Source organism: Mirounga angustirostris, unplaced genomic scaffold (genome assembly GCF_029215605.1).
Source record: "Mirounga angustirostris isolate CCGP_5_RB_7025 unplaced genomic scaffold, mMirAng1.0.hap1 SCAF_8, whole genome shotgun sequence".
NCBI lineage: Eukaryota > Metazoa > Chordata > Mammalia > Carnivora > Phocidae > Mirounga > Mirounga angustirostris.
The window spans coordinates 93663325-93691319 of NW_026991716.1; the positions used below are offsets into that span (position 1 = coordinate 93663325).

Here is a 27995-nt window from a genome sequence, read left to right on the forward strand (position 1 = left end):
TTGATCTGGCCAATCCTTAAGCCTGGGGAAGAGAAGATGGTTGGGGACATTTTTGATGTTTACAGATTAAATTTTATTCCTTCTTAGCATCATAACACAGAACATATAGGTTTATATACTTAAGAGATAATCATATTCACAAACCAAAATATTTACAGATAAAATAATACAATGTGTGAGATTTGCTTCAAAATAATCCAGGGTGAGGGAATTGTGGGAGGGAAGTCGTTTAGATGAAACAACATTGGCCACAAATTAAGTGGGTGATTGTGTTGAGTTTTTAATACTATTCTCTCTACATGTATGTATGTGTGAAATTTTCCATAATAAAAAGTTTTTTAAAAGATACAGAATCTTTTTTTTTTTCTGATCATACTAGCAGGAATTTTATTAATATTGATGATTCTAAAGAAATAGCTTTTGTTATTTGATTTTCTCCATTGCTTTCTGTTTTCTATTTCATTGATTTCTGTACTGATCTTTATATATTAATTTTATTCTGCTTAGTTTGGATTTAATTGGTTCTTGTTTTTCTAGTTTTTAAAGATAGAAATTTTTTTTTTAAAGATTGTATTTATTCATTTTGACAGAGAGAGAGAGACAGCGAGAGAGGGAACACAAGCGGGTGAAGTGGGAGAAGGAGAAGCAGGCTTCCCGCGGAGCAGGGAGCCTGACGCGGGGCTCGATCCCAGGACCCTGGGATCATGACCTGAGCCGAAGGCAGACGCTTAACAACTGAGCCACCCAGGTGCCCCTAAAGATAGAAATTTAAGTCCTTGATTTGAAACCTTTCTGTTCTTTTTATATAAGCATTTTAATGCTATAAATTTTCTTTTAAGTACCATATGAATTGCATCTCATACATTTCAGTATGTCCTGTTTTCCCTTGTGATTTATTCTTTGACCAATGGGTTATTTAAAAGTATGTTGTCTAACTTCCAAACATTTGATGATTTTTCTATACATACTTTGATTGCTTTTTCTATACATCTGGCTCTGAAATCTATGCTTAGTATTAATGTAGCCACATCAGCTTTTTAAAAATTAGCATTTGCATGATCTATCTTTTTGCTTTCAACTTATCTGTGTCCTACTTAAAATGGTTTCTTGTGAGCAACACATAGTCGGGAATTTATTTTTTATGCAATCTGACATTCTTTTTCTTTAATGGGAGTGTTTAAGCCATTTACATTTAATGTGTTTATTGATATGGTTGGATTTTAATATGCCATTTGTTTTTTCTGTTCTTCCCATTTACCTCTCTCTCTGACTTATTTCATTTTTAAGATTCCATTTTCTCTCTTACGTTAGCTTATTTGCTATACTTTCTTGTTTTTGTTTTTGTGGTTGCTACAGAGTTTAGAGTAAGCATCTTTAACTTATAATAGTCTGCTTTCAAATAACAATTTACCTCTTGATGTAAAATGTAAAAATTCTACAACAGTATACTTCCATTTTCACTATCCTGACCTTTGTGCTATTTAGTCCTATATTTTATTGTGTAATGCATTTTATTATGTAAAATAATTATATGTATTTTATATTATATATTGCACAGTACAGTGTCATTATTTTTGCTTAAACAGTCAATAATCTTTTAAAGAGATTTTTTAAATAAGAAAAAATTCTTTTACATTTACTTACATGAATACCATTTCTTATGCTCTTCATTCTGTTATATAGATTGAAATTTCCATTTGGTTTCATTTTCCTTCTTTTTGAAGGTCTTTAACATTTTTTGCAGTGGTATTCTGGTAGTGGTGAATTTTCTCATCTTTTGTGTGTCTCATATGTCTCTAAAGTCTTTTGTTTTTATTTCTGAAGGACATTTTTGCTAGCTAGAGAATTTGTGGTTGACAGATTTTTTTTTTCCTTTCAGGACATTAAATGTTGTTGCTTGATTATCTTGTGACTTGTATTGTTTCTAATGAGAAATCTATCATTCTTTGTCCTTCTTTACATAAGATGTCTTTTCACTAGCTGCTTCTACAGTTTTCTTTTTGTTATTGGTTTTAAGCTCTTTGTTTATGATGTGCCTTGGTGTGACTTTGTTTGTTTGTTTCTTTTTCCCAAGATTGGTTGTACTTCTTGGATCTGTGAGTTTATAATTTTAATTTGGAGAATTTTTATTCCTTATTTCTTCACATACTTTGTCCCTTTCTCCCCTTCTCCAATTTCTGGGACTCCAGTTACACCTATATGAGACATCTTTATGTTGTCTCACAGCTTCCTGATTCTCTGTTCTTTTTTTTTTTTCCAATCTTTTTTTCAATCTTGTTTCATTTTGGGTAGTTTCTTTGGCATTGTGTAATCTGTTATTAATCCTATCCAGGGTATTGTTCATGTCAGACATGGTATTTTTTTCTTTCTAGAAGTTCAACTTCCAGAAGACTTTATATCTTCTTTCTCTGTTCTTAATATCCTCATGCCTTCCAGGGCACCTGGGTGGCTCAGTTGGTTAAGGGTTTGCCTTGGGCTCATGTCAGGATCCCAGAATCCCGAGATCGAGTAGGCTGCTTGTCCTTCTCCCTCTGCCCCTTCCTCTGCTCTCTCTCTCTCCCTCTCTCAAATAAATAAATAAAATCTTTTAAAAAAATATCCTCATGCCTCCCTCTACCTTATTGAACATACAGAGAATATTTATAGTCACCGTTTCAAATGTCTTTGTCTACTAATTCTACCACATATGTCATTTTGGGGTCTATTTCTACTGATTGATTTTTATCCTTTTTATTTTTAAAGATTTATTTATTTTATTTTGGAGAGAGCACACAAAAGGGAGGAGGGGCAAAGGGAGAGAGAAAAAAATCCTCAAGGAGACTCCCCACTGAGTGTGGAGCCCAGTATGGGAGTTGATCCCAGGACCCCAAGATGACCACCTGAACAGAAATCGAGAGTCAGATGCCTAACTGACTGAGCCACACAGGTCCCTGGATTTTTATCCTTTTTAGAAGTTATATTCTCCTGCTTCTTTGCATGCCTGTTGATTTTTATTGAAGGCCAAATATTGTGATTTTATATTTTGGGCTTTGTTCTAGGACACAATTAAGTTATTTGGAAATAATTGTATCCTTTCAAGGCTGAGCTTTGTAAAGTGGGAGCAGAGTAACTTTTATTCTACAGCTAATTATTCTCACTAGTGAAGTAATACTCTTCTGAGGACTCTACTTGATACTCCATGTATTAGTAGGGCAATCTACTCTGATTGGAGGAAATATGAACTATTTCTGGCCATTATGAGCTCCATGGGTAATGCTGTGTGATTTGTTGGCGTTCTGTTGTTTGTCTGTTTGGCCCAACCTCCCTCCCTGCCCCCTCATCGCCACCCCACTCCGGAGGCCTGGGGGTACAGGAGACATTAAAGCCAAGAGTCCTGTCGTTGGGCAATTTTGAGGACTCCGACGCTCAAATGCCAGGCCTCCTGGTGACAACTACAGCCTCTTGGTCTGAAGTCATCCATTTCCTATTCTTTGCTCTGCTTCACCAGTAGCATATCCCACCTCCAGCCTTGAGTCATTTCTTCTCATGCATGCACAGATTAGTATTCAGTTCAAAGACCTGAAAGGGACCCTTTGCAGATCATGGAAACTTTGTCTTTGGGTGTGTAGCGCTCTCTTCAGTATTCTACCTTGCAAATTCTAGTTGCTGTGGCCTCCCCAAATTCTGATTTCTCAACTCAAAGACCATTGGGATCTGATCAAGTTTCCTCTTCTGAAGCCTGGAGGCTCACCTCATTTGTTTTCTTTCCCTCAGGGGTCACTGTCCTGTGCTTTCTGTGCTCCAGTGTCTGAAAAACATTGTTTCATATAGTTTAGACAGTCTGTAGTTATTTAAGGTAGGAGGATAATCTGGGCCTTGTTACTTCATTATGGCCAGAAGTGGAAGTTTCCAATCTATTATCCTGAAAACAGGTAAATAAAAGAATCAAGTATTTTTCCTGCCTGTTTTAAAAGAACTGATTTTTAGTATAACAAAATAGTTGATGGGGGATGCTTATCTTTATAGGAGTTTTATAGATAACAGAAGAAAAAAGAATGAAAATTAGAATATCACCATTTTGTAAAACCCACATAATATAATGGAACTAGTTAATGATCTTAAGTTCTGTAATAATTGCAATAGAAATGGAACCTGAATTTGATTTACAGGAATTCAATTTACAGGAAATATTAGGAGCAATGGAATATGTTAAATAACATCATGGGAGTATATTCACCAAAATGTAGACTGCAGATTTTTTTAATGACATAAATAACTTGCTTCTTCAGCAAATAAAAAAAGAGAACCTATAGTTTAAAACAGACTTAAGGACTAGAACTCGCAGGAATTCAGTAAAGTGGCAGGATATAAAATCAATGCACAGAAATCAGTGGCATTCCTATACACCAACAACAAGACAGAAGAAAGAGAAATGAAGGAGTCGATTCCATTTACAATTGCACCCAAAACCATAAGATACCTAGGAATAAATCTAACCAAAGAGGCAAAGGATCTGTACTCAGAAAACTATAAAATACTCATGAAAGAAATTGAGGAAGACACAAAGAAATGGAAAAATGTTTCATGCTCATGGATTGGAGGAACAAATATTGTGAAGATGTCAGTGCTACCCAGAGCAATCTACATATTCAGTGCAATCCCCATCAAAATACCATCCACTTTTTTCAAAGAAATGAAACAAATAATCCTAAAATTTGTATGGAACCAGAAAAGACCCCGAATAGCCAGAGAAATGTTGAAAAAGAAAAGCAAAGCTGGTGGCATCACAATTCCGGACTTCGAGCTCTATTACAAAGCTGTCATCATCAAGACAGTATGGTAGTGGCACAAAAACAGACACACGGATCAATGGAACAGAATAGAGAGCCCAGAAATAGACCCTCAACTCTATCGTCAACTAATCTTTGACAAAGCAGGAAAGAATATCCAGTGGAAAAAAGACAGTCTCTTCAACAAATGGTGTTGGGAAAATTGGACAGCCACATGCAGAAGAATGAAACTGGACCATTTCCTTACACCACACACAAAAACAGACTCAAAATGGTTGAAAGACCTAAATGTGAGACAGGAGTCCATCAAAATCCTAAAGGAGAACACAGGCAGCAACCTCTTCGACCTCAGCCGCAGCAACTTCTTCCTAGAAACATCGCCAAAGGCAAGGGAAGCAAGGGCAAAAATGAACTATTGGGACTTCATCAAGATAAAAAGCTTTTGCACAGCAAAGGAAACAGTCAACAAAACCAAAAGACAACTAACAGAATGGGAGAAGATATTTGCAAATGACGTATCAGATAAAGGGCTAGTATCCAAAATCTATAAAGAACTTCTTAAACTCAACACCCAAAGAACAAATGATCCGATCAAGAAATGGGCAGAAGATATGAACAGACATTTTTGCAAAGAAGACATCCAAATGGCCAACAGACACATGAAAAAGTGCTCAACATCGCTCAGCATCAGGGAAATCCAAATCAAACCCTCAGTGAGATATCACCTCACACCAGTCAGAATGACTAAAATTAACAAGTCAGGAAACAACAGATGTTGGCGGGGATGCAGAGAAAGGGGAACCCTCCTACACTGTTGGTGGGAATGCAAGCTGGTGCAGCCACTCTGGAAAACAGTATGGAGTTTCCTCAAAAAGTTGAAAATAGAGCTACCCTACAACCCAGCAATTGCACTACTGGGTATTTACCCCAAAGATACAAATGTAGGGATCCGAAGGGGTACATGCACCCTGATGTTTATAGCAGCAGTGTCCACAATAGCCAAACTGTGGAAAGAGCCAAGATGTCCATCGACAGATGAATGGATAAAGAAGAGGTGGTATATATACACAATGGAATATTATGCAGCCATCAAAAGGAATGAGATCTTGCCATTTGCAACGACGTGGATGGAACTGGAGGGTGTTATGCTGAGCGAAATAAGTCAGTCAGAGAAAAACATGTATCATATGACCTCACTGATATGAGGAATTCTTAATCTCAGGAAACAAACACTGGAGTGGTGGGGTGTGGGAGGGATGGGGTGGCTGGGTGATAGACATTGGGGAGGGTATGTGCTATGGTGAGTGCTGTGAATTGTGCAAGACTGTTGAATCACAGATCTGTACATCTGAAACAAATAATACAATATATGTTAAAAAAAAAAAAAGATAGCAGGAGGGGAAGAATGAAGGGGGGGAAATTGGAGGGGGAGATGAACCATGAGAGATGATGGACTCTGAAAAACAAACTGAGGGTTCTAGAGGGGAGGGGTGTGGGAGGATGGGTTAGCCTGGTGATGGGTATTAAAGAGGGCACGTTCTGCATGGAGCACTGGGTGTTATACACAAACAATGAATCATGGAACACTACATCAAAAACTAATGATGTAATGTATGGTGATTAACATAACAATAAAAATTTTAAAAAAAGAGAGAGAGACTTAAGGAACATATCAATCAATTGCTGTGTGTAGACCTTACTTAGATCCTGAATCAAACAAACTGTAAGAACAAAAGCAAAAAACAAAAACACTATGCAACAACAATCAGAGAAATTCACACACTAACTGCATATGTCATGACATTGAAGAATTAGTGTTAGCTTTGTTAGGTGTGATAAGGATATTATACTTATTTTTTAACAGCTTTATTGAAACAGAATTCACATGCCATACAGTTCACCCATTTAAAGTGTATAATTAATGACTTTTAGTATATTCATGGAATTATGCAACCAGAACCACAGTCTGTTGTAGAATATTTTTATCACTCAACCAACCACCGACCAGCCCAGGCAACCACTAATCTACTTTCTGCCTCTCTGTATTTGCCCATTCCTTTGTGATTGCCTTCTTTCACTTAGCATAATTTTTTCAGGATTCATATTATTATTGCCAAACAATATTCCATTAAATATAGAACTTTTATTTATCCACTCATTAGTTGATGGATATTTGGGTTGTTCCTGCTTTTTGGCTATTGTGAATAATGCTGCTGTGAACATTCATGTACAAGTTTTTTTGTGTGTGTGTGTGGACTTACATTTTTATTTCTTTTGTGTATACCTAGGAGTGGAATTTCTGGGTGTGGTTAGTTCTACATTTAGTCTTTTGAGGAACTTCCAGACTGTCTTCCAAAGTAGCTGTACCATATTATATCTCCACCAGTAGTGTATGAGGGCTTCAATTTCTTCACATCAGTGACATCACCTGTCAATACCTCTGTTATTGTAGCCACGTGTATTAGTTTCCTAGGAATGTTCTTACAAAGTACCATGATCTGGGTGGCTTAAAACACCAGGAATTTATTGTCTTGCAGTTCTGGAGGCAAAAAATCCAAAATCAAGTTTTTGGCAGGGCCTTGCCTCCTCTGAAACCTCTAGGAGAGAATCTTGCCCTTACCTCTTCTCGTTTATATTGTTTGCCGTCAGTACTTGGTGTTCCTCAGCTTATAAATGTGTCAATCCAGTCTCTGCATCTGTTGTCGCATGGTCCTGCTCTGTGTCTCCTTATAAGGGTATTAATCATAGAAGATTAAGGTTCTCCCACTTTACCAACTACATCTATAAAGACCCTATTTACAAGTAAGGGCACATATTAAGGCACTGGGACTTAGGACTTCATATCCTTTTGGGGAAACACAATCCAACCCAAATATAATCCTAGCGAGTGTCAAATGGTATCTCATTATGGTTTCCATTTGCATTTCTCTGATGGCTAATGACATTGAGCATTGTTTCATTTGCTTGTGACCATAGTCTATCTTCTCAGGAGAAAAGTCTATTCAGACACTTTACCCAATTTAAAATTGTGTCATTTGTCTTTTTAGTATTGAATCTTAAGTGTTCTTTATACATTCTAGATACAGATCCCTTGTTGTATATATGATTTACAAAAATATTTTCATATTCTGGGGCGCCTGGGTGGTTCAGTTGGTTAAGCGACTGCCTTCGGCTCAGGTCATGATCCCAGGGTCCTGGGATCGAGTCCCACATCGGGCTCCCGGCTCAGCAGGAAGCCTGCTTCTCCCTCTCCCACTCCCCCTGCTTGTGTTCCTGCTCTCGCTGTCTCTGTCTCTGTCAAATAAATAAATAAAATCTTAAAAAAATTTTTTTTTCATATTCTGTGTTTATCTTTTTATTTTGTTGATGATGTCCTTAGAAGCACACAAGTTTTAAATTTTGATGCCGTCCAATTTATTTTTTTCTTTCATTGCTTATACTTTTGGCGTCATATTTAAGAAACCATTGTCTAATCCAAGGTTGTGAAGATTTATGCCTATTTTTCTTCTATGAGTTTTATAGTTATAGCTCTGATATTTAGGTATTTGATTAATTTTGAGTTAGTTTTTATATATGATATGAGATAGTGGTCCATCTTCATTCTTTTGCATGTGGATATCTAATTGTCCCAGCATCATTTATTGGAAAGACTATCCTTTCCGTATTGAATTATATCAACACCATTGTTGAAAATTAATTGACTGTAAATGTAAGGGTTTATTTCTGGTCTTAATTATATCCCATCAATCTGTTTGTCTATCTTTATGTCAATGTCACGCTGTCTTGATTGCAATAGCTTTGTAGTAAGTTTTGAAATCAGGAAGTATGAGCCCTACAACTTTGTTCTTTTTTTCTCCCCAAGATTGGTTGACTTATTCTGGGTCTTTTGAATTTCCATAAGACTAGTAGGATCATCTTGTCAATTTCTACAGCAAAGCCAGCTGGAATTTTGATAAGGATTGTATTGAATCTGTAAATCACATTGGGAAATACAATATCAAATATTCTAAGTCATGAACATGAAGTGTTTTACTAGTTTCCTAGGGCTACCATACAAAGTGCCACAAACTGAGTGTCTTGGAATAGCAGAAACTTATTCTATCATTGTTCTTGAGGCTGGCAGTCCAAAATCAAGATGTTGGTAGGTTAGTTCCCATTGGGTACTCTGAAAGAGAATCTGTTCCATGCTTCTCCTGTAGGTTCTGGTGATTCCTTGGCTTATAGGTGCATCACTCCAATATCTGCCTCTATCTTCATATGGCATTCTCCCTATGTGTCTTTGTGACTAAATTTCTTCTTCATATAAGGATACCAGTCATTGCATTAGAGACTACCCTAAACCAGTATGACCTCATCTTAACTTGATTATATCTGCATAGATCCTATTTCAAAATAAGGTCACATTCACAGATATTAGAGGTTAGGAGTTTAACATTTATTGAGGACACAATTCAACCCATAACAGATATCTTTTCATTTATTTTGGTCTTCTGTAATTCCTTTCAACAAAGTTTTATAGTCTTCAATGTATAAAGCTTTATAATTCTTTTGTTAATTTTATTCATAAATATTTTATTCTTTTGGAAGCTAGTGTAAGTGGAATTGTTTTTGTGATTTCACTTTTGGTTTCTTTGTTGCTACTATGTAGAAATACAATTGATTTTTGCATATTGATCTTGTAACCTGCAACCTTGCTGAAATTGTGTATTTGTTCTAATAGTTTCTAATAGTTTGTTTCTGATAGTTTCTAATTCCTTAGGATTTTCTAAATATAAGATCATGTCATCTGCAAATAGAGGTAGTTTAGTTCTTCCTTTCCAATCTGGATGCTTATTATTTACTTCCCTTGTCTACTTTTCTTGCATAGAACATCTGGTGCAATGTTAAATAGAAATGGTATATTCCACTATAGAGTGGACACCCTTGTCTTGTTTCTGAGCTTAGTAGGGAAGACTTTATTCTTTCACCATTAATTATGATGTTATCTCTGGGTTTTTCATAGATGCCCTTTATTAGGTTTAAGACATTCCCTTCTATTGTTAGTTATTGAGTATTTTTATCATGAAAGGGTGTTGGATTTTGTTGAATGCATTTTCTGTGTCTATTGAGATGATCGTATTTTTCTTGTCCATTCTATTGATATGGTATATTTCATTAATTTATTTTTGGATTTTAAGTTAACCTTGCATTAGGGTGTTGGATTTGGTTGAATGCGTTTTCTGTGTCTATTGAGATGATCGTTTTTCATGTACATTCTACTGATACAGTATATTTCATTAATTGATTTTTGGATTTTAAGTTAACCTTGCATTTCTGAGATAAATCCTATTTGCTCATGGTATATAATCCTTTTTATATGTTGCTTGATTTCGTTTGCTAGTATTTTGTTAAGCATTTTTGTTTTTATATTCATAAGAGATATGGGTCAATAGTTTTCATGATGTCTGTCAGGTTTTGCTATCAAGGTAATATTTGCCTAATAGAATGAATTGGAGAGTTTCCCTCTTCTATTTAGATTTTTCTCTTTCTTCTTGAGTCAGTCTCGGTAGTTTTTATCTTTCTAGGAATTTGTCCATTTCATTTAGGTGATCTAATTTGTTGGTATATAATTGTTAATAGTATTCCCTTATAATCCTTTTTTATTTCTAATATTCTCTCTTCCATTCCTGATTTTGATGACTTTTGTCTTCTATCCTTAGTCTGTCTAGGTAAAGGTTTGTCAATTTTGTTCACTTTCTCAAAGAACCAACTTTTTTTTCTTTTTTTGACAGAGAGAGTTAGCAAGAGTAGGAACACAAGCAGGGGGAGTGGGAGAGGGAGAGGGAGAAGCAGGCTACCCGCTGAGCAGGGAGCCTGATGTGGGGCTCTATCCCAGGACCCTGGGATCATGACCTGAGCCGAAGGCAGATGCTTAACGACTGAGCCACCCAGGCGCCCCACCAACTTTTTTTTTTATTTGCTATATTATTTTTCTATTCTCTATTTCATTGTTTTCCACTCTAATCTTTATTATTTCCCTCCTTCCACTTGTTTTAGGTTTAGCTTTTTCTTCTTTGTCCAGAATCTGATGGTGGAAGGTTAGGTTATTAGTTTGAGATTTTTCTTCTTCTTTTTTTTTTTTTTTTTAATGTAGGTATTCAAATTATACTTTTCCTTCTAAGCACTACTTTAGCTGTATCCCATAATTTTTGGAATGTTGTGTCTTCATTTTTGTTATCTCAAAGTATTTTCTAATTTCCTCTTGATTTCTTTCTTTCTTTCTTTCTTTCTTTCTTTCTTTCTTTCTTTCTTTCTTTCTTTCTTTCTTTCTTTCCTTCCTTCCTTCCTTCCTTCCTTCCTTCCTTCTTTCTTTCTTTCTCCCATTGATCATTTAGGAGGATGTTTAATTTTTATATATTTGTGAATTTCCAAAATATCTTTCTGTTACTATTTTCTAATTTCACTCCATTGTGATTCATATAATTTAATCCTTTTAATTATTTAGGCTTGCTTTATGACCTAGGATATGCTCTTTCCTTGAGAATGTTCCATATACACTTGAGAATAATGTGTATTCTGCTATTATTGGGTGGAGTGTTTATATAGATGTCTGTTAGGTCTAGTTAGTGTATATTGCAGTCCAAGTTTTATATGGCCTGTTGGGTCTTCTCCCTAGTTGCCCTTACTGAAAGTTGGGGGGCACCAGGCTGGCTCAGTTGGTAGACCATGCGACTCTTGATCTTGAGGTTGTAAGTTTGAGCCCCACATTGGGTGTAGAGATTGATTTAAAAATAAAATCATTTAAAAAAAAGTTGGATATTGAAGTCTCCAACTATTATTGTTTCTCCCTTCACTTATGTCAGTTTTTGCCTCATGTATTTTGGGACTCTGTTGTTAGGGGCCTATGTTTGTAATTGTTATATTATCCTGATGGATTAAACTTTATCATTATGAAATGTCCCTTTTAATCTCTAACCACATTTTTTGTATTAAAGTCTATGTTGTCCGATGTTAGTAGTGGTTGCTGTTTGCATTAATATGTCTTTCTTCTTGTCCTTTTACTTTCAACCTAGTTGTATCTTGGAACCTAAAAGATATCTCCTATGGACAATATATTGTTGGATCTTGCTTTTTTATTCAGTCAAACAATCTCTGCTTTTTTTTTTTTTAAGATTTTATTTATTTATTTGAAACAGTGAGTGAGAGAGAGCATAAGAGAGCCGGGTGAGGGGCAGAGGGAGAAGGAGACTCCCTGCTGAGCAGGGAGCCCGATGTGGGGCTCGATCCCAGGACTCCAGCACCATGACCTGAGCTGAAGGCAGACGCTTAACTGACTGAGCCACCCAGGCACCCCCCAATCTCTGCTTTTGATTGAATTGTTTAATACATTCACAAATTATATTATTATTGATGTAGTTGGAGTCACACCTGCTCTTTTACTTTATGTTTCATGCCTTTTTTGTTCCTCGGTTCTCCTTTTACTGTCTTTACATTAAGTGAATATTTTTAGTGTAAATTTTAGTCTTTTAATTTTTTTTACTATTTTTTGTATTTTTTTTTTTTTTAAGATTTTACTTATTTATTTGACAGAGAGAGAGACAGTGACAGAGGGAACAGAAGTAGGGGGAGTGGGAGAGGGAGAAGCAGGCTTCCCGCTGAGCAGGGAGCCCAATGCAGGGCTCGATCCCAGGACCCTGGGATCATGACCTGAGCTGAAGGCAGCCGCATAACTGACTGAGCCACCCAGGCTCCCCTATTTTTGTATTTTTTTAAGTGAAGAACTATTTATCTCTGATAAGTATAAAGTTTCATCAAACTGAAATGTCTCAAATTTATAATGAAGCATTGTATGTTGCTGTATGTTTTGAGAATTAAAAGGTCAGTAGTGGTATGAATCTGTACTCTAAGCCCACCTGTAGGAAAAAGGGCTCTATGGTGGAAGAATGTAGTTGGTTCTCAAAAGCAGATGCACAGTATCTTTCTTATAAGAACCCTTGTTGATATTTTATGAATAAGTAAGGCTCTGTGACATTACAAACTTATAATTTTATATTAGTAGACAACAACAACTTTCTGCTTTATATCTTGTAGGGCATAGTCAGGTAGGCTGTTTATCATGTCTTAAAATCACATAATTTAGATGCACATTTAAATATTTATTAATCCTGTATTAACTTAGGGAGTACTGAATTAAAAATTTCAAGGGTTTGAAACTATTTGAAATACCGCCTAAGAAGTGATACAGCAGCAAAAGAAGTTCATCTTGTATAAACTTCAGTATCAGACCCCATCAGTCAGCTCAGCATACCTTTTATCTTCCATTCCTTTATTGAACAGTAATTTGACAATAGCATATCACAGTGTTTATTCCAGCAGGCCAGACAGGACCAGAATAGAGCTGGCCCACCATTTCCTGCTGAACACATTGACAAAGTATTCAACTGTATGGCTGTCCTCATCTAGTAAAGTGTAAATAAGCTATATACACAATATGTACATGAGTAAATGATATGTATGCTTATAGATATAAAAGTACAGTTAATAAAGTTTTTAGATTTCCTTAGAATTCTTATCTTTTATTTCATCTTCAAATAGATCACATTTGAAATAAAGGTCATTTATGAATTTATAAATAAAGGTCAATCTTCAACATTAGAAAAGCTGATCTGGCAAATGCCCAAGGTCTTTAGTTCCTTGCTGTGTACCTCTTTTAACTATTAAAACTCCCTTGGCCTCTTTTTCCGAGGTGGATGTGACCATTTTCTTCTTCTGAAAAGGAGTCAGATCTTCTTACTCTCTACCTTCTTCCTCGTTTTTATTTATTTATTTTCATCATCTTCAGTCCATTCTAGCTTTTCTTAAGTTTTATGAAAAGGAAATATTATTGTATCTACCATGTTGTAACTCTGCGTGTTACACCACTGACTTATTTGGGGGAAAATGCTATATTTAGATTTGGTAGAAATTTTATATGGAGTTTGGGGCTGAGAAGTGGGGGTGAAGGTCTGGAATTTGAGAGCAAAAGGTGCTAGGTCCCACTTTCTGCATTATACACAGGTCAAGATTAATGGAACCAGGTAAGTTACTCTCCAGGTGATTGAGAACGGTGGGAAATTTAGAGATTGAAATGGATCTCTGAACAGTCAATTAAGCCTTTGAATGACTGAGAAGATAAATAGTAGGACAAAATCCATTCTAACAACTGATTCCGTTATGTAAAACAAACCTACAGGATTTGAAATGCAACCAAGTCTGTTTTATATTAAGGCAAATATAAACCAACTTAATCTTAGACCTGCCTCCAGCCCCAGATTATGTTTGGTAAGAGCACAAAGAGCTGTACAGCATGAATGCACAAGGAATCAGTAGAGTGAGAAGGCTCCCTGCCAGGGAAGTTTGGCACAAGAACTCTTAGAGGAAGGGGAAATTTCTCCCTCGTTGAATCAACTTTGGCTCTCTGGAATAGAGAACATGGAGAGAGAGGGACCAAGGAAAGCCAACCCTATTCTACTTGTTGATACCCTAACAAGCTGTTGATTTTAAAAAGGGGATAAAGGGGCAAAGTGTGGGTAGCATTCTGTTCCTCTGAGTCAATCCTAATGAAGTGGGAGGTTCTTGAAGAAATTAATTTCCATTTAAATTCATGTGTGACCCTCTTCTAGAAACCTCCACTTCTTTTGGAATTTTTGTTGAGAATTTCAAATGATCCAGCAATAATAAGGTCTTTTTTGACATGTTCTATTTCTCCGTCTAAGTTTTGTGTTGAATGCCTGATTTCGGCTATAGAAATTTTCTTAAAATTGGAATGACTGATTACTTTCCTCTCTGTTTACTAATTTGATATGGAAAAATAAATCATGATTCTCATACTTCCAAAGCAATCAGGCTTTTAATCCAGGGTACTGTACTCACAGGTTTCCTGTAGGAGTTGATGCCAAATTTCCTGGCAACGAAACAGTGGTTGATTCCAGGGCTTTTCTGACTTAAAGACACAGTGGTATTACTTAACAGAAAATAGAAACCTGCCCCTCCACTGCAGTTTCTGAGCTTAGCAAAAAGTGACAGAAGCAATGAAATGGGTGGATTTTACCAGGGCATTATAGAACAAAGGAAAAATAGTCTGCACTCTACTTGGGCCCTATACCCTCCACTCTCCAAACAAAAATCATTTGAAAAGAGTGACTTCGCTTTTTCTTCAGAAATGACTTTAATTCTCTTACTTTTGATTATTTGTGGGCAGATTTTCTGTTTCACATCTTATCTGCCCCAAACACTGCCATACAGTAGCATCCCAGTGGTGGGGCAGTGACCCAGAATTGAAGGAAGTCACTTAAATTCTTTATCCCTACTCATTTGTAGGAGCTTATGTTTCTGTTTCCCCGAGAGGAAAGGGGCTACAATTCATAGCATCTGAGCTTAATTCCAGTTTTTTCTCCTGATCATATTGATGTTACCCAAATCACTCTTTCTTAAGATATGCCACTTTGTGGTTAACACTGAACTTCACAGAGCAGAACAGAACATTTTCTTCCTTGCTGTGTGACATGATATTCTTGTAGCCCTGAAAGAAAGCTCTGAATTTAGCTTCCCTTCTACACTGAAAAAACCATTTAATTTAGTGCCGTCTTCAGGCTGCCGCTTTCCCATGCAACTGCTCTTGACTACTAGCTATTGCGCTTTCCTCGAATTTTACTGGTTATGCTGGAATAATTTTAAATTATGTTTATAACTTGGGTCTAATTTTAATCACTATTTGTATTTTTGTATAATCTATATCCTTGAGTGTTTTTTGTACATTTGTTTTCTGAATATGCCTTTGGCCAACTGTGGGTCTTGTGTCCTAAACACTTGATTTTTCTTTAAAACCATCTGACACTAGTTTTTTTTTTAAAGATTTTATTTATTTATTTGACAGAGAGAGACACAGCAAGAGAGGGAACAGAGGCAGGGGGAGTGGGAGAGGGAGAAGCAGACTTCTCGCTGAGCAGGGAGCCCGATGCGGGGCTCAATCCCAGGACCCTGGGATCATGACCTGAGCCGAAGGCAGACGCTTAACGACTGAGCCACCCAGGCGCCCCTAACCCTAGTCCTTCTTTGGAGCTTCACAAGCATGGTTGTATTTTTGAGTATAGATTTTTAGTATAAGGTAAAGTTGCTGCCTTTTAAAATAGTTTCCCTGGAAAACTGACTAGTGGGGCCCTGGAGTCATAGACTCTTTCCCATTACTCCTGTTTTTCTCCATTATAAATTCTTTTCCTATTTTGAGACTAAAGTCATTTTCTGTGGCTGAAAATTTTACAATAATGTTCTTGAAATTTCCTGCCTAAAAAAGTCAAGAGATCTTAGTGTTTTTAATTTAATGTTATGTATGCCATAATGACATCTTACTAAGAAAATGCTTCTGGATTAACTATTGCATTAATTATATTTGTATTTTTATGCCCCACCCATCTCTAAAAATAATTTGAGGCAACTTACCTTAAAATCATTTATAATATGTCCACTAAAATTACTAAAATGGAAGAAATGGAAAAACAAGTGTAGGCAAGGCTGTGAAACAAGTAGAACTTTTTGTACGTGCCGGTAAGAGAGTAAACTACTACAACCACTCAGGAAAATTGTTTGGCAATATTTACTAAGCTGAACGTTGGTATACCCTATGAGCAGTAATTTGGCTCCTAGTTATACACCCAACATACATGTATACAAAAGGTTACCAAAAGGCGTGTGCTAGAATGTTCACATAGCACTCTGCATAGTAACCCTGAACTGTAAAGTACACAAATGCTCATTATTAAGGACTGAATTATGTCCCCCCAAAATTCATAGGCAAAGTCCAAACCCCCAGTGTGACTGTATTTAGGGATAGGGCCTTTAAGTAGATAATAGTCGGTAAATGCAGCTAGACACATGTTAATAAGGGAAACGAGTTTATATAAAGCAGTATGTACCCTAATGCCCAACTTGAAAATGATTTAGGACACACTCTTAATGATTTGATCAATGTCAGTGCCAAATGACATTTTCCTATGCCTGGAATAGTTGTCAACCAGCAAAGATCAGGACTATCAGATACGGTGATTATGCTTTGTGTTTTAAAAACCTTTAATTTAGAAAATAACTTTTACATACTAAATATTGGAGATACTTAAATTTTAAAATAATCTTATTTGCATTTATTTTGTGTTAAAGTTTCCTTTTAATATTTCCTGCTATCAAGTCTGTATCTGGTAGAGATCATTTTTATGTTATTGAAATGTATCACAATATACATAATATAATATAGAAATATATGTCCTAGTATATTGATTTGTAATAGTGATAAGCCATGAGTTTATTTTTATGCCATATTTTTCATAGAAAACCACCAAAGCTTTTAGTATAACCGAGTAACAGAAAAATAATTCACTGTTTATTAGTATTGTGATAAATACAGAATAACTTATGATTTCAGGAATTTTCAAGATTAATATCTTCAGGGACTTTGGAAACACTTGTGGGGATTCCCCAGATTTCCCACCTTGCGTGGTTGCCCCCAACTGTCCTCTGGTTCTTCAGGCCAGGACTGCAGGTTTTCTGTTGGAGTTGGAGTTGGAGTTGCCCTGAGCAGTCCTGATTTTATTGTCTTCAGTCTGAAAGCTGTAAAATGGGTAATTCACCCACGTTTTTCCCTTTTCCCAAGTGTCTGCTCCCTCCAGAATCTGCCTGCTTCTCTTCACTGCCCAGTGCCTTCAGGTCACCTATTTTTGTATTTTGTCTGGAGTTGACAGCTGCCACGGGCAGGAGGGCCAATGGGGATAGAGCTTATTTGGTCCTACTGGACCCAGAACTCTTCTCCCTGGTCTGAGAGAGCCCAGCCTACCTAGTATCTTATGAAGAAGGCTGCACAGGAGATAGCTTTTTTGAGAACTCACCTGTCCAAAAATGTCTTTATTTTTCTTGATTAATAGTTTGGGCATGGTTTGTTTGACAATAACTTCCCTTTAGAAAATTTTAGACGCATACCATTCTCTTCGTGCTTCCATTATTACAGCTGCAAAATTTCATGAGAACTGACACAAATCAGTTTGTTGACCTTTTTATATTTAACCTGTTTTTCCTCTTGAAGTTTTTAGGATATTCTTTCTTTATTCCTGGTTTCTGAAGTTTCCAGATAATATGCCTTGGAATGGAGCCTTTGCCCCCAGTCTTTGTCATGGGTGTTCACTGGAGTCTTTCAACTTAGACATTCATGCTCTTCAGTTCTAGGAAACAATTTAATTTTTTGATTGCTGCTGCTTTTATTTTTTTCTCCATAGCCTTTGGAGCTTCTCCTGGTTAGATATTGGGCCTTCTGGATTTATTTTCTGATTCTTTTATTCTCCCTTCTGTTTTCCAGTTTTTGTTCTTTTTGTTCTATTTTCTGAAAGATTACTTCAACTTTTTCTTCTAATTCTTTTCCTGAATTTTTTATTTAACAGTCATATTTAGAGCTCTTTCTTATGCACTAATTGTTCTTTTAGGTTATAGCATCCTTCTTTGTTTATGCATGTAATATCTTCTTCTCTTTAGGTGTATTAGAGTGTATTTCTCTTTGCTTCCTCCAAGATCCTCTTTTTCTATCTCTTTTAGTCTTTATTTTATATCTTAGAGGCTTTCCTTAAGTGCCTAGAAATACTTGGTTGTCCATTCACAAGATTGAGGCATTAAAAAGCTGATTAGAAGTTCTGTGTGCATGGATAGGGTTTTATTGATTGGAGGATGGTAGATAAGGTGGCAGGTCAGGTTTTCCATTGAAGAACCCCCCAATGTCAGTATCTGCAAGTCTTTCTTTTGGCTATTCAGTTTCCTCCAGAATGTTTCCTTCAATCTTTCTACTTCCTTCAGTAGAAGTTTTGCTGGTAGGGTTCTGGATGCTGAAGAGGGAAGTACTGTTGGTTTCACTGTTAATATGTAGGATTTGAGTATGGTGTCTCTCCCACTTTCTTCATTGTTAAAGATGACCCAGATGGTAAACTTATTAGTTTCAGCTGGAGTGGAGGAGGTGTACAGGACTCTTGCTGTCCAGGTAAAGGCAGGGCATCTAAAGAACTGTCTTTGTCTTATATTCCAAGAGTGCCCCTATTTCCAGCCTGCCCTCTCACCTGTAACTTCAAGTATATGTAGTAGTGCTAAGCCTTTGGAGTGTTTTTAGTGAGAACTGGCTTGCTTCATGTTGGCTTAGCACTCCACCTCCCATCTTCTGATTTCTCAATCTACCAAGGTCCTACTCATCCAGCTAAGGACAATGCCAGATTTTTCTTCTTTCAGGCTCCCCTAATCTTTCCAGGTGACTTGTGTAGAGAACCTTTCCTCCATCCCATCACTTGTCTTTGGGGGAGGGTAAGTCACCCTCTTCTTTCCTAAGGGGAAGGCGCTTATATCGATAATACAGATCATCTAAACAGAAAATCAGCCAGGAAACAATGGCTTCGAATGACACACTGGACCAGATGAATTTAACAGATATATTCAGGACATTCCATCCTAAAACAGCAGATACACATTCTTTCCAAGTGCACATGGAAGATTCTCCAGAAGAGATCACATATTAGGTCACAAAACAAGCCTCAAAAAATTCACAAAGATTGAAGTCATACCATGCATCTTTTCTGGCCACAACGCTATGGAACTAGAAGTCAACCTGAAGAAAAATTCCTAAGGGGAAGAAGAGAAGAAAAAGGCTCTTATCACAAATACTAGACATAAAGATTCCTGACCCCTTCTCCCCTCCTCATAAAGACACTGTGGTGTGGTGGAGAGTAGGGAATGGTGGAGGAGGAGGAGGAGGAGGAGGCATTTGGAATAGGGCTGGTTCTCTTCATGATTTAGCCATGGGGGCAGGAGTCTGGATCCAGCCATTGGTGGCACATTGGTGGTTCTCTTTAGAAACTTGGGGGGCACTAAGCACTTTTAGTCATCAACTTGGACCTTAACTGCAGTTCCAGGACTAGGGAGAAGAGTTGTACTTGAAAACTGCATACTATTTCATTGTGTGCGTGTATTCAAATGTACTTCATAGTCCCCATTGAGGGACATTAGAGTTTTATTTTTTTTTAAGATTTTATTTATTTATTTGACAGAGACACAGCGAGAGAGGGAACACAAGCAGGGGGAGTGGGAGAGGGAGAAGCAGACTCCCCGCTGAGCAGGGAGCCTGACTCGGGGCTGGATCCCAGGACCCTGGGACTACGACCTGAGCTGAAGGCAGATGCTTAATGACTGAGCCACCCAGGCGCCCCAGGGTTGTTTTTTTCTCACTTTTTTGATGTTAGAGGTGTCACAATGAACATCCTTGTAGTTGTTAACCATTATTATTTCCATAGGTGAAATTCTTATGAGTGGAATAGCTGGGTGATGCGGTATGCATGTTTTTAACGCTTTTATCACAAATTATCTGGTTGCCCTGAAATCTTGTACCAATTTTATACCACTCCCAGCAGTATGTGAAGAGGGTCCATTTTCTCCTTACCTAGGCTTGCTCTAGCTTTTTCCTCATCTCTGCTAGTTTAGATAAAAGAATAGTATTGCATGATTTTACTTTGCATTTGTTATCACTAGTAAATGAATGATTTTACATAGGCTTCTTGCCCATCGAGCTTTTTTTTAATGCAATTTTCCTTTCCAGATCCTTTGTCAGTTTCTCTATTTGTGGTATTAAAATTGTATTAATTTTTAATACATTTGATAGTAATATGCCATACATGTTGCTACTGTGTTTCCTGGTTGCTCTGCCTGTGTATTTTATTTATAATACTTGGTTATACAAAATTTTAAATTTTTAATTTTTCAGATCTTAGATAAGTGAGGGCTGAATTCTCTGAGTCTCAGTTTTCTCGTCTGTAAAAATAGGATAATAGCAAATACTACATGGACAGGTGGGGGTAGTATAGGTAAACTAACTGTTACATAGTAGTTGCTTGATAAATGCAGCCTTTGTTATTCTTTGTGTGACACATTGAAATAGTTCAGAACCATCTAAATTTTTTACTAGAATTACAAAACATATTCAAAGATGTATAAACCAGATATGAACCTGGATAATGAGTAAAACTCTGAATCTTTTAAGCTAATATGGACAGGTAAGTTTTAATTTCTCTTTTTACTTTCCTAATTCTCATCCTTCAAAAAAGTTAATGAGCTCTGATTGATGCATCCTTTTAAGTAGGGGAAATCTGGTCTGAGTGGAGTGTGAGAAGACTAGTGTTTTCTTGTAAATTATCTGTTAAGGGATTATGAATAAGTTCATTTCTGGTAAGGATTTCTTCCACAGCATCCTCATTTATTTCATGTCAATACAGAGATATATCTAATAAAACCAAAACACATACTAGCCCCTCCCGCTTTTAAAACAATATGAAGCTGAGGTTTCTGCCCTTCAACTGGTCAATAGAACTCACTCCCTGAGGTCAAGTACAATTTGGCTTAGATGGATAACAGGCTGTTCAATTTTAAGTTACATGAACTACTTTTGTGAATATTTATTTTTAGGCCACTTAACACCAGTAAAAATTTTTATTTTGCATGTTGTAACTTCTGAGTAACTTTTTACAATAATTTAATAAAATTTTATCTATCTATCTATCTATCTATCTATCTATCTATTTTTGAAAGAGAGTGTGCACGCGCAAGCAGGGATGGGGGTGGAGGGGCAGAGGGAGAGAGAAAGAGAATCTTAAGCAGGTTCCATGCTCAGTGTAGAGCTCCATACAGGGCTCAATCACAGAACCCTGAGATCATGACCTGAGCCAAAACCAAGAGTCAGACACTTAACCGACTGAGCCACCCTGGTGCCCATGTAGAATTTTTTATAAGATACTGCTATAATAAAATAATTATGCCACTTCACATATAATTTCACTGTAAGTAAATCATATATAGTAATTTCATTGATGATGCAGAAGATGTGGCCTGACTGAAGTCTTGTGAGCCACATTTTAATATTATAGTATATTAGAGCGCTGAGTAAACGAGAAATCACTACTGAGGAAATTTGTAAGCAATTGTTTATTCACTAAATATGCTCTTAGAAATGTGACTGTCTTGGTTATTTTTCAGAATTCATTTCTCCTCCTCTGTTGGGTAACATGCCTCTCCTAAGAAGAAGTTAACTTCCTGCAAGCCAGCAGAAACCCTGGGTGGCTGGTTTTGCTCCTTCTGTTTTATAGCCCTTAAAAAGTACCTTTGCTTCTTTTCCAATAGTTGAGTGTGTTTATGCCACTATAACAAGGTGGGGACAATTCCAAATGAATTCCCAAGAATAATGTTGGCAAAGCCATATAAACATACATGTGCTTGGTGTAGACACTGACATTTATATTGGCTTGTGCGATTTCTTTGTACCTTTAAAATTGTTTTTTGTCTCTATAATCCCTTTGTGTAGTGTCATTTTATTATGTAATACTACCCAATTCAAATGTCATAAAGCCTTTACTTAAGTCAAATAGCATTTCCCCTGCAAAGTTAACCATTGCAGATGATGTTTTTAATATCCTTTGAGGTGGAATGGTTATCACTTGGAGGGTACAATTCCAAAACCCTTCATAATGACCGTGTGCTGTCCTGCATTTTAAAAGCATTTGCTGTACAACAGTTGAAGAATTAGGTGCTTGTTAAATGCCTGCCACCTGGTAATTATCTCAAGGGAGAAATGAGTTTGGTTTCTTTTACACTTAAAAAATAATTTGTCATATTAGTTTTCAAAAAGACTTTATTAAGATGAATGTCCAGAATTGAGTTTAATTGCTTCCACACCTAGATAAGCAAAATTAAGCATATCGGCAGGTCATACTGTATAAGTTTGTATGTAGAGTTGAAGTAAACTTACATTTACACTTGAAGTTGTTTTTTTTAACAGCATTTATTTCTTCTGCCAGATATTTTATTTTATTGACAGTTAATTTACAAACCCCTCTTTAAAAAAAGTGACAGGAAGAAAGGGCATAGTGTTATCACATTTGTGTATGTGGGTTCCCTAAACCATATGGCGATTTGTAATTAGAATACAAAGGATTCTTTGATGAGACTAACTTCCGTAGGAGCCGCAATGGTAGGCATCACAGAAGGAGAGAGTTTTCTTGAATTTCTGACAAGGACATTTTTGAGAGAAACTGTGTGGTCTATAATTGTCCTTATATTCGAAGTCCCATAAAGTTATTGATGTGCAGATCAAGTTGGTAATTTGAAGCTGGTGATTTAATTCTGGATGTTTGATCCTCTCAGTCAGTGGCTTGACTTGATTTTTTTTTTTTTTAAGCAGCTTCAATATTTAATTTCACATGTACCCTCTCAGTTGAGATTTCAAAGGATACTTTGCTGGATGCTTGACTGCCTTGTCTATTTGCTCTTGTTTTGCATGCAAGAGAGAGCCAGAAGCCTTTCTTCTCATTGTGTACACATAGTATTAATGGATTTACTCTGCCTGTATCGTCTCATTACTGGAAACAGCCAGAAGCACAGAAGTCTTTCAGTGTATGCAAATAAGGCAGAATCATCTACCTGAGAGTTAATATTCTCTGCTTTTAAGTGTATTCTAAATCTAATGTTTGTATTTAGAGCATAACATCCTGTTCTCTTTTTTTGTGGGCAAAAAGCTAAGCAGGCTCAGGCAGCTGTTTGATGTTGGCTTCAAGTGTTATTAATTTCATATTCTATTATTCTTTTCACTGTAGCACAAGTGAAGCTGATGTGGAGGCTGTCATGGATAAGTTGTTTGATGAGCTGGCTCAGAAACAAAATGATTGTACGTAAGTTAATTTCTCTTGAAAGAGAATACATTTAGAACACAATGCCCAATCTCCACTGACCAATTAATAAGTTCCATTGCTGTATATGGGTTGATGCCACACTCAAGTGGCAGTCATTGTATCAGCATTTTGTCTAATTTATGTGTTGAATCATGTGCTATTATTCATCAAGCTATGCATTTCCTATCTGTAAGAGATGAATTTTATAGTAATTATCCAGACAAGATTGAGTCTTTGTTCCTGTTCCCATAGTAACTAGACCAAGGATTCTAAAAGTGCAAGGCAGAGAGCTGCGGCTGCATAAAGCGTGTGGAACTGTCGCTGACTGCACATTTGAAGAGCTGTGTGAGAGAGTAAGTATCCAGACACATCCAGACTCATTGGCCTTTTCACTTGTTAAAATACCTCGTATTTTCCTCTCTGCCTGGTTCACATTTTAAAATACTGTTCCCAGAGTCGGCACTGATTTAACAGTCTCATGAAGGGAAATACTCATCCGTCTATGTCATGTGCCTTTTATAGACGTTGGCTCAAAATTTGCACTTAAGAAGGATGCTAAAGCAAAATTGGAAATACGGAGAGAACTATCAACTGTTGCTGGAAGCAAACAGAAACCAGTTTCAGGGATGTTTTGTGAAAGTAAAACATAAGAGAATTATGTTTTTTGTCATTGTGGTGAGGTTAGTATTGGGGCGAGGAAGATGAAGTAATACTACCATGATCCAAGGAAGTATGACATGAGAGAATTTCTAGCCCTCATTCTCAGTGCCCACCTGTGATTGCCATTTCTGATCTGTTTGGGCTACAAAAAGAGTGAATTCCTATTTCTGTGACATCTATATTATATAATAATATATTCAACAGAGGAAAAAATGTTTGTAACAGACACATTCATATAAATGAGAAAGACCTTGATTGCAAATTCATTATTGATATGAATTCTGTCTTTTAAAAGCTCTACTCAGTGGATATTCAATATATTTATTGACTGTAAATCTTGAGAAAAACAAATCCAAATTATACATAACTTTAAGCATAATTTCTCAATTGTCCTGTAAGTGGTCTCTGACTTATCTCAAGTTTTAAGATAACTAAAAAAGAATTGTTTTCAGTGAAGAAGAGAAAGTCTTTGTAGCTGCCAGCCATTTTGTGAGTACTTTTCTCAAAAGCTAATGACTTATTTACCTTTCACCAGTGTAAATTTGTAATTTTTAAACCAGAGAGATGAATCTAATATGCAATTATTATTAGAGAAATAAAGCACTTCAAATCGATAAGATTTAAGATCAAGTAAGATCCTCTGACAGGGCAAAAATATCATCATTGGTGGTATGGAAAGTCATCCTAGGTCGTATGGACCCTTCACATTTCTATGGGGTCAGTTTCGTCAAGGTCCTAATAACCTATTATCTCTAGACAAAATTCTCTTAAGGCTTCCATTTAAGATTTACTTACTCTGCTAGAGAAATAAACTTGAGAAAAATCTTGTATATTGAAAAGATGAAGCTCCTCTTCCTTCCACAAAAGGGGACCTAGTGAGGAAAGGGAAGGACAGACCTGTTGTATCTTGGGCAAAGAGAAAAATCTTGTATATTGAAAAGATGAAGCTCCTCTTTCTTCCACAAAAGGGGACCTAGTGAGGAAAGGGGAAGGACAGACCTGTTGTATCTTGGGCAAAGATGGTCTCTTGGAGCAGTCACTGAGTATTTATATTTTTTATGTGTTATTTCAGGAGACACTTAGTGCCAGGAAAAGGCCACTACTCAGGGGCCCAAATCTTCATAGTCTACTCTGGGGAGGTGGTGGGGAAGAAGGTTGTTGCAAAGAATTCTTTTTCCTTTATTTACAAAGTTTCAGAACAATTAAATAAATTCAGGTAAAATGTTACTAATGTATATCTTACCTTTTTAAATCAAATTATGGTATAAGTCAATCACAAGATTTTATTCCACCCTTTTTATATAATTCTCGGGACCTATGTGAAACAGGCTAGGTCCAGGTATGTGTGTTGAAATTTTACATTTTAAACTTTTTTTTTTTTTAAAGATTTTATCTATTTATTTGAGAGCAAGAATGAGAGAGAGAGAGCACATGAGAGGGGGGAGGGCCAGAGGGAGAAGCAGACTCCCCGCCGAGCAGGGAGCCCGATGCGGGACTCGATCCCGGAACTCCAGGATCACGACCTGAGCCGAAGGCAGTCGCCTAACCAACTGAGCCACCCAGGCACCCCGAAATTTTACATTTAATGGCATGTGTCCTAAATTCCTTCTCACACATTCTTTTTTTTTTTTTTTTTAAGAATTTATTTATTTATTTGACAGAAAGAGACAGCAAGAGAGGGAACACAAGCAGGGGAAGTGGGAGATGGAGAAGCAGGCTTCCTGCTGAGCAGGGAGCCCAATGCGGGGCTCGATCCCAGGACCCTGGGATCATGACCTGAGCTGAAGGCAGATGCTTAATGACTGAGCCACCCAGTCTAACTGCATTCTAACTGCATCCTGCAAATTGACATTGCAAGGCAGCTAAAGGACTAGAGTTTGTAGGGAGGATTCAGGATTGGTTGAACAGATGGATAAGATAACTTTCAAGTGTCTTTCAACACCAAGATTATGAATGTTTAACTTAAGGGTTGATGAGGAATGTGAGGATGGAAAGAGAGGACAAAAAGATTTAGGGATAATTTTTGACATTGGATTCACATCCTCCTTATAAGGATCTGACCCATTCTCTACTAAGCTCTTTGTAATCTCACTTCTGCCATACCTGTCCCCCCCCATGCTTTAGCCAGGCTGTCTGCCTGCTTATTTGGACATGGTATTGCCCGAGCTCAGCATATTTGGGAAATGGCACACACAGATCAGCAATGCTGCAGGAATGGTTTTGCTGCTGGGAAGGTAAAAGGCCAGGGAGATTCCTGGGCTGCCTCAGTTCTGGTGATTAATGCCCTTATTCCCTGATGCTAATCACCACTGTTGACATCCAACACCATCAGCCTTGACTCTTGGCCAAGTAGTAGAGATAAAAGCTATTCATCCTTTAGTATTTACTGAGAGTGTACCAAGCACGGGACACAAACCAGAAGTAGTTCCCATCTGGTGGTTTCATTTGGAATACATGAAATGAAATAAAGCATAAAATAGAGATAGAGAAGTGAAATGTTTTTTAACAATTCCCCAAGAGATACTGTTAGGTACAGTTATAAGTCTAACCACATATAAACTAATTTGATATAATCAAGATTAATAGATAGATGAAGGCCAAAACATGTATCTGATGGATCTCCATTCCTTGAATACTAAAAACCAAAGAAGAAAAAAGCTAATAAACAAGAAGTTGACAGGGAACATGTGTATACCCATGCATATGCATCAACTGATATATTTCTCTGCTTAGACTTTTTACAAACACACCTGGCTACCTGTCATTATTTTTAAGACACAAATAACAAACTACTCTTGCAAATAGTTACTTGTGAGCACAGTTATGAGTTGAGGAAACAATTTTCTGCAGGTGTAAAAATTACATTTTTCAATAAGGAAAATTTAGGTATAGTCAGTTTACTCATTAAGCCTTTAGAATTCAGTTTTGGCTCACTTTCTTTGAACAGTGTTCTTTCATTTTTGGTCTACAAAAGCTTAACCCTAAAGCAAGTGGTTCTCAAACTATTTGGTTTCAGGACCCCTTTACACTCTTAAAAATTATTGAGGAGGGCGCCTGGGTGGCTCAGTTGGTTAAGCGACTGCCTTCGGCTCAGGTCATGATCCTGGAGTCCCGGGATCGAGTCCCGCATCGGGCTCCTTGCTCAGCGAGGAGTCTGCTTCTCCCTCTGACCCTTCCCCCCTCATGCTCTCTCTCTCTCTCATTCTCTCTCTCTCAAATAAATAAATAAAATCTTAAAAAAAAAAAAAATTATTGAGGAACCCAAAGAGCTTTTGTTTATATGGGTTGTCTCTCTTAATATTTACTCTATGTTTTAGAAATTAAAACTGATAAAATTTTAAAGTATTTATAATTGATTTAAAATAACAATGATAAAACCCATTATATTCAGCCCATCAAATTAACATAAATATCGCTTTTATGAAAAGTATATTCCAAAGTGAAAGTAACTTAGTAAGAAGAGTGACAATATATTATATTTTTTGCAAAGCTCTTTAATATCTGGCTTAATAGGAGATAGGGACATCCTCATATCTGCTTCTACATTCAATCTATTATGATACGTTGTTTTGGTTGGAGTATATAAGAAAATCTGGTCTCATACAGATATGTAGTTCGAAATGGGAAAAATATTTTAATAGCCTTATCAGATAATTGTGGATGCTCCTTTTTGATGCTACATGAAAATTCAATAAGAACTTCCTTCCAAAAAGCACAGTATGGAAAGGGGGAAAAGAGTAACTTTATATTAGAGAAACCTGACAAACACTACCTCAGGCAAGTGTGATCAACATTAACATCAACAGCAATGATTCATGTTGAT

At 36.8% G+C, this 27995-nt stretch overlaps 1 protein-coding gene and 1 long non-coding RNA gene across 6 annotated transcripts in view; one reads left to right on the forward strand and one right to left on the reverse strand.

Moving 5' to 3' along the window:
* AFG1L (AFG1 like ATPase) overlaps nt 1-27995 on the forward strand; it is a 235383-nt gene that overhangs the window by 165003 nt on the left and 42385 nt on the right. For all 5 annotated transcript variants that reach the window (XM_064597957.1, XM_064597959.1, XM_045865273.3 and 2 more), the window contains 2 exons: nt 23438-23508; nt 23765-23865. In XM_064597957.1, coding sequence (XP_064454027.1) covers nt 23438-23508; nt 23765-23865 — 172 coding nt within the window. The remainder of the gene's footprint in view (nt 1-23437; nt 23509-23764; nt 23866-27995) is intronic.
* Nucleotides 19291-27995, reverse strand: part of LOC135365591 (uncharacterized) — a 45661-nt gene continuing 36956 nt past the window's right edge. The window contains exon 3 of the long non-coding RNA XR_010413722.1: nt 19291-19424. This is a non-coding gene — a long non-coding RNA (uncharacterized LOC135365591). The remainder of the gene's footprint in view (nt 19425-27995) is intronic.